The sequence below is a fragment of the Meles meles genome, chromosome 1 (genome assembly GCF_922984935.1).
Source record: "Meles meles chromosome 1, mMelMel3.1 paternal haplotype, whole genome shotgun sequence".
NCBI lineage: Eukaryota > Metazoa > Chordata > Mammalia > Carnivora > Mustelidae > Meles > Meles meles.
Genome location: NC_060066.1, coordinates 135,684,233 through 135,697,841, shown reverse-complemented (window position 1 = coordinate 135,697,841; position 13,609 = coordinate 135,684,233). Strand labels below are relative to the sequence as shown.

Sequence of the window (13,609 nt, the reverse complement as noted above, 5' to 3'; positions counted from 1 at the left end):
CTGCTGCTCCCCCTACTTGTATGCGTGCTTTCTCTCTGTCAAATAAATAAACAAAATCTTTAAAAACATAAAATATAATCTTTAAAGATAAATGAAAACAAAATAACATACAGAGTGTGTTTCATTTTATAACTTATGCTTGTCCATCCATTATTCCTTCTCTCTGCTGTATTTGTGGAGAAATACTGGGGTACGGTCCACATGATGTTAGCAATGGTTATTTCTTAAGAAATAACTTGCTTCTTTTTTTAAGAAATTCCTTGCTTCTTTTTTCTTTCTGTGTTGCTTGATTTTCTTCTAATGGGCATAAAAATAATAAAGCCATTATTCTAAAAATGCACAAGAAGGGGGAAGAAAGAGGGAGGCAAGCCATAGGAGACTCTTAACTATGGAGAACAAACCAAGGGTTCATGGAGGGGAGGTGGGCAGGGGGTGGACTGAATAGATGATGGCTATTAAGGAGGGCACTTGTTGTGGGTGTTATCTGTAAGTGATGAATCACCAAATTCTACACCTGAAATCAGTATTACACATTAAGTTACTAGAATTTAAATAAAAATGTGGGCAGGGTTGGGGGGAGCAAATAAAAAAACAAACAAGACAGCACTGGCCTAGCTTTACAGGCAGTCTCAGTTCTCATCAAAGTCACGTTCCTTCTTTCACCCACCTCCCACCTGGTCCCAAACTTGCGGGGGACGAGCATATCTCCCCTGCTTACCATCTCATTGGACTTCTGCAACTAGTGACTGGTGAACTCCTGAAGAGCTCTGAAGGGTGAATGCAAGGCCCTGGAAGCCCAGAAGCTATTTGTATTTGCCTCCCTGGGCATGTGTTTGTGATAAAAACAGAGCTCAAGATGAAACTGGTGTAGAGCGGTTCCTGCAATTTTCACTGTAATCCCAAGGAAGGACACTCAGATGTATGGGGATGTATCTGGGCTCAGATTTCACTGTATTTCTCTTAGTTCTGTGGGAATTATGACTACCCGCGTTGTTTTTTCATCATCCAGCTCCTCAAGTTTGTTTTCATAGTTCTTGTTGTATTTTTGAGTTAATAAATATCAGGACTTTATTAGGAAGGCATTCCAGAAATAAAGCTGGCTATTCATGGCGTGGTTTTTGGCACGTGCCTTCCTGCCTATACGGCGGGGGACCCTGTTTACCTTTTTGAAGAGTCAATAGAACCTTGGGCTCACAGTACCTCCACCAAAAGAAGGAACCACTTGAGTTTCGTGCAAGGACAAACAGCTGCCCTTAGATGCTGAAGGACATGGGGCTGAGCTGCGCTGGCTTCAGTTTTGACTTGAAGAGCAAAAATGTTCTTTCTGTGTCAAAGGTGCGATTAACATTCTTGGACGACTTTCAAAGTAAATTACAGTGATAATTCAGCTTTTCTGTTGCTTAAAAGTATCCCTCAATCTCTTTCCTTTATCTTCAGTGATTAGAATTCTCCATGAGGTAGGACTAATAATAATACAGTGATTATTACACTGAATTGTGATAAGAAACGGGTGAGATTATATAGCCTGTAAGAGGAGGGTGCCTCAGCCCCTGCAAAGGTGAGGGCAAGCATAAAGCATCGTTAGTGCAGAGCCTGAGAGCGGGCAGACACCTTTCACAAACTGTGGAAGTGACGTTATTTCATGGAGGCCACATAGCCAGTCATCAGAGGCAGTGTGCTTGGAACACAACCCTCTCCACTGGGCCATCCTGCCACATCCTTAGTGCTTTTTAATGATACATCTCTTGAGAGCACTGCTTTATTATTTTGAGACTTTTAGAGGGAAAAGCAAAATGTTTTCCTGCAGATGGGCCTGGATGAGTCAGAGATCTACTTCTTGTAAGTGATGCAACATGGGTTGCATGGGTGCACCCGGGGCGTGCGACCTGACTGACCTCTCTGTGCTTTCATTTCCTCAACAGCTTTCTCTCGTTTGCAGAGGATTAAATGAGTTAATCCAGTCAGGGGAATATAGAATAGGAGTAGGGCATGGTGGGCACTCCATGATGCTTGCCATTACTCCTTATTCTCATTGCCTTACACATGGAAGCTTCAGACTTGCCTACTGACAGAAAAAAAAAAAAAAGGTGAGAGAGAGAGAGAGAGAGAAAAAAGAGAAAGGCCACAGAAACAAATTAGGAACAAGCCAGGACTATGGTGAACCATCTGGGACATATCACTAAGGCATGTCTTGAAGTAGTGGGGAGGGGAGCAGAGTACCTGGGAAGAGTACTGTATTACAGTTCCTGATACTCTTGTTTTCTCCCTGGAGAAGGGCTCATTTTCTTTGTGCCTGGCCCCTGGCTTTTATTTATATATTTTTAAGATTTTATTTATTTGATGGAGAGAGAGACATGAAAGAACGCAAGTAGGGGGAGTGGGAGAGGGAGAAGCAGGCTTCCCACCAACCAGGGAGCCTGATGCAGGGCTCGGTCCCAGGACCCTAGGATCATGACCTTAGCCAAAGGCAGTGGCTTAACCGACTGAGCCATCCAGGCACCCTGGCCCCTGGTTATGACTGCTAATGGCACCACTGTGCTCAGTGGATGGCTGATTGTACTGAATTTATGCATAACTTACACAGGCCCCACTAGGTTGGGCTACAGAGGTGCTTAGGGCTCCCCAAAGGCATGGGTGAGAAGAGGTACAAAGCTTTGTGGTTAAACAGAAGATAGTGATGAGGGGAAATCTACCCTGAGAGAGCACAGGGCAGCCTGGGAGAGCCCCCAGAAGCACAGGCTGACAATGACTGTGACAATCCCGAAACTTCCAGTCTCTCCCCTTGCTCCCCAGCAGGGCATCACAGCCCCACCAAGGTCGGGCTCATGGCTCCTTCAGACCCATTTCCCACCACTCTTCTCTTTGGGGCCCTTCAGTCTCATCCACTGCCTCCTGCTGCTGCCTTGGCCCAGCCTTGGCACCCATCCACCCCAGTTCCCTGCAGGGAACAGCCAACTTCAGAAACCATAGTCTAGCCACTGCTCTGAAGCCTTCCTCACCACTGCCTACCCCCATGCCTCTTCCTCCTCTTCTCCCCCAGCCTGACCTTCTCTTCTCCTCCATGTTCTTTCACATTTGCCCTTGAGCCACAGTTCATGGTTCACCAGTCCTCACTGTCATGCAGGACCTTCCTTGTTTATGACCTTGACCCCCACCCTCCCCTGCTGCTTCTGATAGTCCATAGGAGTTTTGAAAACTAATCAAACCACACCCAGAGGGAGTCTTTAACCCCAGGCAAGGGAGTAAGAATGAAGATAAAATATTGAGGTGTTACCATTGTCAAGCTGGGATTTTTTTTTCTTCCACATTGCATTGCATTTATTTATTTATATATTCATTCATTCATTCATTAGATATACATAAACTCTTACGTTCATTGCTTTTTTTTTATTGTAGTGTTCCAAGATTCATTGTTTATGCACCACAGCCAGTGAGTGCTCCATGCAATACATGCCCTCCTTAATACCCACCACCAGGCTCACCCAATCCTCCCACCCTCCTCCCTTCCAAAACCCTCAGTTTGTTTCTCAAAGTCCACAGTCTCTCATGGTTTGTCTTCCCCTCCAATTTCCCCAGTCCACTTTTCCTTTCCTTCTCCTGATATCCTCCATGTTATTCCTTATGTTCCACAAGAAAATAAAACCATATAATTGACATTCTCTGCTTGACTTATTTCACTTAGCATAATCTCCTCCAGTCCCATCCATGTTGTTGCAAAAGTTGGGTATTCATCCTTTCTGATGACTGAGTAATATTCTATTGTATTTGTGGACCACTTCTTCTTTATCAGTTCATCTGTTGAAGGGCATCTTGGCTCTTCCCACAGTTTGGCTATTGTGAACATTGCTGCTATAAACATTGGGGTGCCTATGCCCCTTCTTTTCACTACACCTGTATCTTTGGGGTAAATACCTATTAGTGCAGTTACCAGGTCATAGGGTAGCTCTATTTTTAATTTTTTGAGGAATCTCCACACTGTTTTCCAAAGTGGCTGCACCAACTTGGATTCCCACCAACAGTGTAAGAGGGTTCCCCTTTCTCCACATCCTTCCAACATTTGTTGTTTCTTGCCTTGTTAATTTTTGCCGTTCTAACTGACGTAAGGTGGTATTTCAATGTGGTTTTGATTTGAATCTCCCTCATGGCTAATGATGATGAACATTTTTTCATGTGTCTACTAGCCATTTGTATGTCCTCATTGGAGAAGTGTCTGTTCATGCCTTCTGCCCATTGTGTGACATGATTATCTGTTTTTTGGGTGTTGACTTTGACAAGTTCTTTATAGATCTTGTATATTAGCTATTTGTCTGTAATGTCATTTGTGAATATCTTTTTCCATTCCATGGGTTGCCTCTTTGTTTTGTTGACTGTTTCCTTTGCTGTGCAGAAGCCTTTTATCTTGATGAAGTTCCAAAAAGTTTGTTTTCACTTTTGTTTCTCTTGCCTTTGGAGACATGTCTTGAAAGAAGTTGCTGTGGTCAATGTCAAAGAGATTACTGCCTATGTTCTCCTCTAGGATTTTGATGGATTCCTGTCTCACATTGAAGTCTCTCATCTATTTGAGTTTATCTTTGTGTATGGTGTAAGAGAATGGTAGAGTTTCATTCTTCTGTATATAGCTGTCCAATTTTCCCAGCACCATTTATTGAAGAGACTGTCTTTTTTACACTGGATATTTTTTCCTGCTTTGTCCAAGATTATTTGAAAAAGAGCTGAGGGTCCACATCTGGGCTCTCTACTCTGTTCCTTTGGTCTGTTTTTATGCCAGTACCATCCTGTCTTGATGATCATAGCTTTGTAATAAAGCTGGAAATCAGGTAACGTGATGCCTCCAGCTTCGTTTATCTTTTTCAACATTTCCTTGGCAATTCAGGGTCTTTTCTGGTTCCATACAAATTTTAGGATTGTTTGTTACAGCATTTGAAAAATACCAGTGGTGTTTTATCAGGATGGCATTGAAAATATAGATTGCTCAGGGGCAGCATGGACATTTTAACAATGTTTACTTTTCTGATCCATGAGCATGGAATGTTTTAACATCTTTTTGTGTCTTCTTCAATTTCTTTCATGAGTGTTCTATAGTTCTCGAGTATAGATCCTTTACCTCTTTGATTAGGCTTATTCCTAGGTATCTTATGGTTCTTGGTGCTATAGTAAATGGAATCAATTCTCTAATTTCCCTTTCTATATTTTCATTGTTAGTGTATAAGAAAGGAACAGATTTCTGTACATTGATTTTGTATTCTGCCACATTCCTGAATTGCTGTATGAGTTCTAGTAATTTGGGAGTGGAATCTTTTGGGTTTCCCACATAAAGTATCATGTCATCTGCAAAGAGAGAGAGAGAGTTTGACTTCTTTGCCAATATGAGTATCTGGCTATGTATTTCCCCCTTGGGACCACCTTTGCTATATCCCATATATAGCAATGTGTCTTCATTCTCACTGGTTTCCATGAATTGTTTAAGTTCTTTGATTTCCTGGTTGAGCCAAACATTCTTGAGTAGGATGGTCTTTAGCTTCCAAGTGTTTGAATTTCTTGCAAACTTTTTCTTGTGATTGAGTTCCAGTTTCAAAACACTGTGGTCTGAGAATATGCAGGGAATAATCTCAGTCTTTTGGTATCAGTTGAGACCTGATCTGTGACCCAGTATGTGGTCTATTCTGGAGAAAGTTCCATGTGTGCTTGAGAATAATGAGTATTCTGTTGTTTTAGGGTGGAATGTTCTATATATATCTGTGAGGTCCATCAGGTCCAATGTGTCATTCAAAGCTTTTGTTTCTCTTAGATGATTTTCTGCTTAGATGATCTGATGTCTGTTGCTGAGAGTGGCATGTTAAGATCCCCTACAATTAATGTATTCATATCAACATGTCTATTTTTATTAATAGTTGGCTTCTGTAGTTGACCGCTCCCATGTTGGGGGCATAAATATTTACAATTGTTAGATCTTCTTGTTGAATAGACCCTTTAAGAATGATGTAGTGTCCTACTGTATCTCTGACTACAGTCTTTAGCTTAAAATTTAATTGGTCTGCTATGAGAATCACTGCCCCCAGCTTTCCTTTGATGCCTGTTGGCATGAAAGATGGTTCTCCATCCCTTCACTTTCAGTCTAGATGTAATTTTAGGTTAAAATGCATCACTCGTAGGGGTGCCTGGGTGGCTCAGTAGGTTAAAGCCTTTGCCTTCGGCTCAGGTCATGATCCCAGGGTCCTAGAATCAAGCCCCGCGTCGGGCTGTCTGCTCAGCAGGGAGCCTGCTTTCCTTCCTCTCTCTCTGCCTGCCTCTCTGCCTACTTGTGATCTCTGTCTATCAAATAAATAAATAATCTTTAAAAACAGAACAAAACAAAATGCATCACTTGTAGACAGCTTATGGATGGGTCCTTTTTATCCAGTCTGCAACCCTGTGCCGTTTTATGGGAGCATTTAGGCCGTTCATGTTGAGTGATTATTGAAAGATACAGTTTTATTGTCATCATTTTGCCTGTGAGGACCTTGTTTCTATAGAGTGTCTCTGTAAATTTCTGTACTGTATCACTCTTGGGGTCTTTCTTCTTTTATAGAACCCCCCTTAATATTTCTTGTAGTGCCAGCTTGGTGGTCACATACTCTTTTAAACCTTGCCGTTCTTGGAAGCTCTTTATCTCACCATCCATTCTGAATGTCGGTCTTGCCAGATAAAGTATTCTTGGCGGCATGTTCTACTCATTTAGTGCCTGAGTATGTCTTGCCAGCCCTTTCTGGCTTGCCAGGTTTCTGTGGACAGGCCTAATGTTATTTTGATGTTCCTCCCTCTATACGTAAAGAATCTCTTCCCCCTAGCTCTCCTTAAGACATTTTCTCTATTTTATCATTTGCAAATTTCACAGTCACATGCCGGTATGTCTCTCTACCCTCATTGATCTTCGAGGGTGTCCTCGCTGCCTCTAGGACATGAACACTTGTTCCCCAGATTAGGGAAATTCTCAGCTAAGATTTTCTCAAGTCCTCTCTCTTCCTCTCTCTCTCTCTCTTTCTCTCTCCTCCCCCCAGGGATACCAATAATTCTGACATTGGAATGTTTCATGGTGTCATTTATTTCTCTGATTCTGTTTTCATGACTTCTAAGCTGTTTGTTCCAGGTCTGCTCCCGCTCCTTCTTTTCTATCAGTTGTCTTCTAGATCACTAATTCAATCTTCTGCCTCATTTACCCTAGCTGTTAGAGTATTTAGATTAGATTGGATCTCATTGATAGTATTTTTAAGTTCTGCCAGATCAGCTCTCACTTCTGCCCTTGAGATTCTATGTTGCCACTAATGGTTTTCTCCAAACTAGCTATTGTCTGCATAACTGTTACCCTTGCTTACATCCATATCTAATAGTTCTGTGGCAGAGGTCACAGTCTGAATTTTCCCTCTGTTCGAGTTCCTCCTCCTAGTCATTCTGGTGAGAGGTGGTTGAGGGGATGTGTAGCTGAAAATACCAGCCACAATCCAGGCAGGGTGGATCCACTGATGATCCTCTGCCCTTGTAGAGATCCCAAAGTGTTCAGAGTGTTCTGGTAGATATCTAGCTCAATTCAGGGGACCGGTTGAAATAGGGTTCCTACCCCTCTGCCATCTTGCCCTTCCTGCACCAAGCTGGGAATCTTTGTTTTCCATTCAGTTTCAAGACACAGAAATATCCACTTGTTTGGGTGCTCTAAAGAAACATGTGCACTGAATGTTGTCTGGTAATAAATTAAGAGGGTGAAATGACTATCTCTTTTCTTGCTTAAGGATTAGCCTTCAGGATTCCCTGATTAACTTTCACAAGCAACAAAACATGTGACCTAATCCTTATTATATCCAGTCCTTTCCACATATTGTTAGGGTCTGCAAATTAGTTTAGCATGTCTACCCCAAGTTCTGTCAGCACAGGCAAATATAAAAGCTCCAAGCAAGGACTTACCACACTGAACATTTAGGTAATCTGTCTTCCAGCTGCCTGACAAGGAAGCAGCTTCTATTGAGAATAAGTATAAATTAGCTAATGCTGAAACTGCAAAAATTCTCGATCCATATCCTGTGTCTTGAATGATGCTTCCCTCCTCCAGCTATTCATTCAGACATTAATTCTAGGTCTCTCTGTTGCACTCAGGGTTGAACCTTGTGGTAAAATACTAGTGGTGTAGTAACTGCAGGAAGGCATCTATAATTTCCCCATCAGAGTGGTTTTAATGCCCTCTTTCAGTGGGCATGATACATTAAAGAAAAGATAAATGGTTAGAGGCCCCCAAAAATCTGCGGAGTCAACACATGTGCAAGAAATTACCATTTTAACCTTTAATCATTTTAGCCAAGAAGCAAAATCTATTTTTATTGCTCATGAACAGTAGCGTTCCATTGACCACAAGGTGGTGATGGGCAGAAAAAGGAAGGCCCTGCAAAACCTGTATTCTCCAGTATAGAGTGGGAAGTACACTAAGAACCCCAGTTTAAAGGTGGGGAGTGGGTGGTGGGCTGGGGACAGAACCTGAATGCAGAGAAAGCCACTGAGCTGCATATGGTTTGAGCAGCTGCAGAGAAAGGCTGGTACTGGGCCCTGGAATGTGGTCTGAGAAGCAAGTCCTGCCCTTCCCGGATCACTGAGAGCACAAGAGATCAAAGTCTACGGATAAAGAAACGGTGGGTCCTTTCCACACCTCCTCAGTGCCGAAAGAGTGGCCTGTGTTTCCCAGCTGTAAATGAGGTTGTCCTTGCTGATGTCAGGATGAGAATAGCTCCCCTTGACTACAGCCTTACCGTGTGCCTGGCACTTTGCTGACTGCTTTATAGGGAGGATGTTCTTTAATCCTCCCAACACCCCCTTGCAGTAGGTGTCATAACTCACTTTATAGATGAGGAAATTGAAGTCAGAGAGAGGTTAAATCATTTGCCCAAGACTGACAGCCAGGTCGCGGTAGAACTGGGATTTGAACCCAGAGACTATCCAGCGACAGATTCTGAGCCTACCTTAACCACCACGCTTTTAAATAGCATTTAATCCCAATGAAAACTGATAGTGTAATGTCCAGAAAGTTAAAGGTGTGTGTGTGTTGGGGTGGGGGGGGGGGGGGTCTGTCTGATTTACGAGGCATCTGGAGAATGCCCTTGATCCTGGTTTCCAGTCTGTAAAAGAATGATGACACTGTTCTTTACCCATCCACCCTACAAATGTGTTTTTAGGATAATGAACTGGTCATCAGGGCTCTTAGAATCTTAAATGATTGAAGATGCTTAGTTAAGTAATGAGCAAATGAGTTTTCACATCCCTACTCAAGAATGAAGCCCCCACACTGGGGTCAGCTTTCTGCAACAAGTTTGGGGTTTTATAAGCAAAATTCGCATGCGTTCTATCTAAATCATGAACCAGAAGTTCTTTATGGAATATCAATAAGGCATTTCTGCAGGGAATTCATCTGACATCTGCAAGCAGAGTACCATGTGAGGGGAGGTGGGTACCCAGCCTTTGTCTTTGAGAACCAAACCTTGCTCTCTAGTAGGCCTTGGTGAAGAGGAAGTTTGGTAAATTAGTTCTACCCCTTTATTCTCCATCTCCTCTGTCATTTACTCTGAGTAAGACCTGCATCACTGAGAGGTGGGTTATTGTAATAGATTCCAAATTGGTTTCCTTACAATGTTTTTGAGTAGACGTAGGAAAAGATTCATTTGCATATTGTGAGATTAAATACTCGTCCTTTTCCTAGGCCACAAGAAATGACAAAACCCAAGAGGGTAATATATCAGTGTATTTTCCCAGGGAAGTTATAAATTCTGTGTTGTAAACTGCAGTACAAATAACATTTTTAAAGGTTTCAAGGGAAATATAAGAAATAGATGGTTTTGAAATTATGTAGTCATAAGCAGAAGATATTTTGGAAAAAAAATGATCCAAGAAATCTTCTTGCATGAACATAAAAACACACAAATGCATACACTTGTCCTTTTTGACTTAGTAATCCCATGTCTGGAAACTTATCCTTAAGAAATTATCCAAAAACCAGAAATGAAGATGTCCATTGCATAGTTGTTGGGTTTTTTTAAAAGATTTATTTCTTTTAGGGAGTGTGTGCAAGTAGGGGGAGGGGCAGTGGCAGAGGGAGAGAATCTCATGCAGACTCCGAGTGCAAAGCCCCTCACAGGGCTGGATTCCACAACCCTGAGATCACGTCCTGAGCCAGAAATCAAGGGTCAGATGCTTAACCGAGCCATGCAGGCACCCCTGCATAGTTTTTATAATAGCAAAATATTTGAAAAAGTCTAGATATATCCTAGCTACATACACACATCCGATATGTACCTATTAAAAAAATTATAAATGCCATGGAGCAACATGAAAATGCTTATTATTTAAAGGAAAAAAGCCAGGTGTGTAAAATGACACTGTGCCACTTGTTGTATACATTTTCATTTCTAGACTTTCTGTTTGGTTTGCTTTTGACTCTGCCTCTTCTCTTTTCATACCAAGCTGTTCATTCCTTTGGTCACTATTCTTTCCATTGTCTTAGCATCTTTTCTATTTTTTTAGATTTTTTATTTTTTTAAAAATCTTATTTATTTGCTAGAGACAGTGAGAGAGGGAACACAAGCAGGGTGAGTGAGAGAGGGACAAGCAGGCTTCCCGATGAGCAGGGAACCTGATGCGGAGCTTGATCCCAGGATCCTGGGATCATGACCTGAGCCAAAGGCAGATGCTTAACGACTGAGCCACCCAGGCACCCTATTTTTTTTTTTTTTTTTTTTAGGATTTTTAATCTCAACACCTAACGTGGGGCTGAAACTCACAACCCCAAGATCAAGAGTTGCATGCTCTACCTGTAAGGCAGCCTGGCGTTTGTCCTACCATTTAAACGTACTTTCTGGAATACTTCCAGATTGTTCTCAGGGTACAGATCTCTTGTCTGTTGTGATGTCCTTTTCCCTGGGCCATCAGAAAAGTTTTCCTAGGAGCATTACTTCGTTGTCTTCAGGGGTGTTTGTCTGTGGGACTCCACCATTCCCTGGCTTACAAGGAAGTGGCTTTGCTTTGCTCCTGCCCAGACTCTAGTAATTTCAGTGACCCCAGGCAGATCCCATATTTCTCTACCACTTTCTCGGGATGGTTGGTTGAGTCTGAATTTATGTTGGCAGTTCAGTTCCCTAGCAAAGGGCCTGAATATTGTTTCTTACCCTAAGGGATTAAGTCCCCAGCCCCTACCTCTAAAGGCTTTTTCTGATTTCCTGTCCATGGAGCCTGTGGATTCAGCTCTCATTAACTGCTAGGGTCTGCTTTGTTTCTAGCACCTAAACTTCCTCCTCTGCCCTCAAACTCTGCATTTTTTTTTAATTTTAATTTTTATTATTATTATTATTTTTTATTTGACAGAAATCACAAGTAGGCAGAGAGGCAGGCAGAGAGAGAGGGGGAGGCAGGCTCCCTGCCCAGCAGAGCCGGATGCAGGGCTCAATCCCAGGACCCTGGGATCATGACCTGAGCCAAAAGCAGAGGCTTTAACCCCCTGAACCACCCAGGCGCCCAAACTCTGCATTAAAAAAAAAAAAAAAAAGTTTACACTTTACCCATCATTTCCTTGTATTTTTAGTGGGATTGTCCCATCTACCATAGCAACCAGAAATACTTGTTTATTTTTTCCATTTACTGCTACTGGTTGGAAATGTATGTGTATATAATCAGGAAGGGGACTTTGCAAATGAAATGACTTGTTATAGGTAGAGATAGTAGGTGTATAGTAACCATTTTTCTCTGTTTTGCAAATAAGTCTGTGTTGTCATTATATTATCTCTGAAACAATGTAGGAATCCTCATCTTTTGTCGTTTGTTTCAGAATGCATACACCACAACTGCCATTAATGGAACAGATTTTTGCACATCAGCACAAGGTGCACTCCAACTCCTGTCCAAGAAGTCAAGTCATTTAACATCTGTTCAATGCTTTGGAGACTTTGTCATTTTTCTAGGAAAGGTGAGATGTCTTCACTAAAATAATAAATAAAGGAACTTGGAATCCAAACATTAAGCCCTACAGCAAGGCTCGGAAAGAGAATGAATGTTTCTTGAGTGCTTCTCTGGTGGCTGCTGGGCTTCATTCTGTCATTTAATCCTTCCTCCTGTGAGGCACCTTATTTTGCAGATGAGAAAACTAAGGTTTAATATCTTGTCTGAGATCCCTCAATACATAGAGTCAGGATTTGAATCTTGCTATGCCCAATTCTCTGTAACGCTTGGAGTCCCACTTTTTCAGATCTAAAATGAAAATGCAACTAGCCTCATAAAGTGGATGTATTCCCTGGGTTGTGATGCAATAAATGGAAATAGTATTGGAGCCTAATAAAAGGTCTGTATTATTTAAGGGCATTAAGGCCATAAATAGAGACAGGTTGTCAGTGTCCTAGGTGGAGGCAGTGGTCTATCTCCACTGCCATCTGAATAGTATTTTTCAAGGATAGTGTGTAGTCTTGTATGCAGTGTAGTGAATGAGCATCTTAGTGCATGTCATGGTGTGAAGGACAAGCCCTGAACTTGGGGTCTTCGGCAACTCCGAACCTCAGTCTTTATAGCTTAACTAAAGGTAACAACACATGGCCTTTCTAGGTTGTAGGGAAGAGTAACTGAAATCTTGATGAAAGGGGTATGATAGCCCCTCATGACCATGCTTCAAGTTGAAGGTTCTTTACACTGTGCCACATGGCGTGTCCCTTTCCATGTGGCTGTCACCCACCAGGCCTAATTCCACACACCCGTTTGCCAGATCCCACTTCCACTTAATTGCCTGCCCTTCAGATTCTTGACCACAGACCTCCTGTCCTTCCTGCCACATCTTCACTATTCCAAGCTGGACATGTTGGCTTCTTCCAACCATTCATCCTCAAGGACTTGAATGCTGAGGCCTTCAGTGGTGACCCAAAGCAAACAAGATCCTGATCTCTGGTTGTGACCTGGACAAAGTCAATAAGGACTCCTGGCTCATTTAGCATTTTGTGCCTCTGTGCCCTTTGGTACAGGTCCCTGGTGCATTACTGTCAGAGTTAACTGTCAGTAACAAGTTATAACACGTGTGGATTTCGCAGGTGTATGTTAATTGCACATAATATTGTAAGGCTCAGCTGGGCCCCAGAGATTTTTCATGCAACAGTAGCTCTAGAAGCACAAACTGATTATGCCCTTCAAAACAGCCTAAATAATCTATGTGGTTGTGTTTAAGTAGGTAGTATTTTTTGTTGGTTCGGTAAGATTGCAGGTGATATGTTGTCTAGTAACTACTTCCAGAAAAACTTTTTACGTGTTTATAAGTCTTTCTAAAAGACTTATCTTTTATTTTAGGCAATAATGCTCTTTCCTGTATTTCTTGATGAAGTAGCATTCACACATTCATGTCCATCTTTTTGGCTATCCAAGGGCAATGGGGATTCCAGATGGACTCCATCTTATCTGTTAAAGAATGGGGTACATATGGGTCTCTAAGTCTGATCCTGGAAAATAATTACATAAGGCAAAAGTCTGGATTAATCTTATCTCCCCACACCAGCACTGCAATTCCACTTTAATCCCTATTGTAAAAACAATCACCTATTAGATGACAGGATATCCACTCAATGAATTGTTG

At 42.1% G+C, this 13,609-nt stretch overlaps 1 protein-coding gene across 7 annotated transcripts in view; it reads left to right on the top strand.

Annotated features, from left to right (window-relative positions):
* SLC44A3 (solute carrier family 44 member 3) overlaps window positions 1–13,609 on the top strand; it is a 105,247-nt gene that overhangs the window by 80,484 nt on the left and 11,154 nt on the right. For all 7 annotated transcript variants that reach the window (XM_046019386.1, XM_046019378.1, XM_046019403.1 and 4 more), the window contains one exon: window positions 11,831–11,968. In XM_046019386.1, coding sequence (XP_045875342.1) covers window positions 11,831–11,968 — 138 coding nt within the window. The remainder of the gene's footprint in view (window positions 1–11,830; window positions 11,969–13,609) is intronic.